Here is a 594-nt window from a genome sequence, read left to right as displayed (position 1 = left end):
ACCCCGGAGTATCAACCGAGACGAACAGAAGAAGGAACTGTACGTACACCTCAGCAGCAGCAGCAGCAGCAGCTGCTGCTGCTGCTGCTGCTGCTGCTGCTGCTGCTGCTGCTGCTGCTGCTGCGGTTGATGCTGTGGCCAGATAGTTTGGGTTTAGGGTTTAGGGTTTGTGTTGGTTTAGGGTTTATTATGTAGGGTTTGGGTTTAGGGTTTAGGGTTTAGGGTTTAGGGTTTGTATTGAAGGTGGTTGACGGGGAGCACGCTACTGCGAGTCAAGGATCTAGGGTTTAGGGTTTAGGGTTTAGGGTTTATTATCTAGGGTTTAGGGTTTATTATTTAGGGTTTAGGGTTTAGGGTTTAGGGTTTATTATTTAGGGTTTAGGGTTTAGGGTTTATTATATAGGGTTTAGGGTTTAGGGTTTAGGGTTTATTATTTAGGGTTTATTATTTAGGGTTTAGGGTTTATTATCTAGGGTTTAGGGTTTAGGGTTTAGGGTTTAGGGTTTAGGGTTTAGGGTTTGTGTTTCAGGTGGTTGACGGGGAGCACGCCACAGCGAGTCTGATGGAGGAGTGGGAGAAACACATGCAAAACTT

General features: G+C 45.6%; 1 protein-coding gene across 1 annotated transcript in view; it reads left to right on the top strand.

Annotated features, from left to right (window-relative positions):
- Positions 1-594, top strand: part of EMH_0044640 (uncharacterized protein) — a gene marked incomplete at both ends in the record, with an annotated part of 3,622 nt that overhangs the window by 1,495 nt on the left and 1,533 nt on the right. The window contains 2 exons of the mRNA XM_013495985.1: positions 244-285; positions 530-570. Coding sequence (XP_013351439.1) covers positions 244-285; positions 530-570 — 83 coding nt within the window. The remainder of the gene's footprint in view (positions 1-243; positions 286-529; positions 571-594) is intronic.

Source organism: Eimeria mitis, genomic scaffold (assembly GCF_000499745.2).
Source record: "Eimeria mitis Houghton genomic scaffold, Emh_scaff1857, whole genome shotgun sequence".
NCBI classification, from domain to species: domain Eukaryota; phylum Apicomplexa; class Conoidasida; order Eucoccidiorida; family Eimeriidae; genus Eimeria; species Eimeria mitis.
The sequence above is the reverse complement of the archived record's forward strand: the minus strand, read 5'-3'. Positions and strand labels throughout refer to the sequence as shown.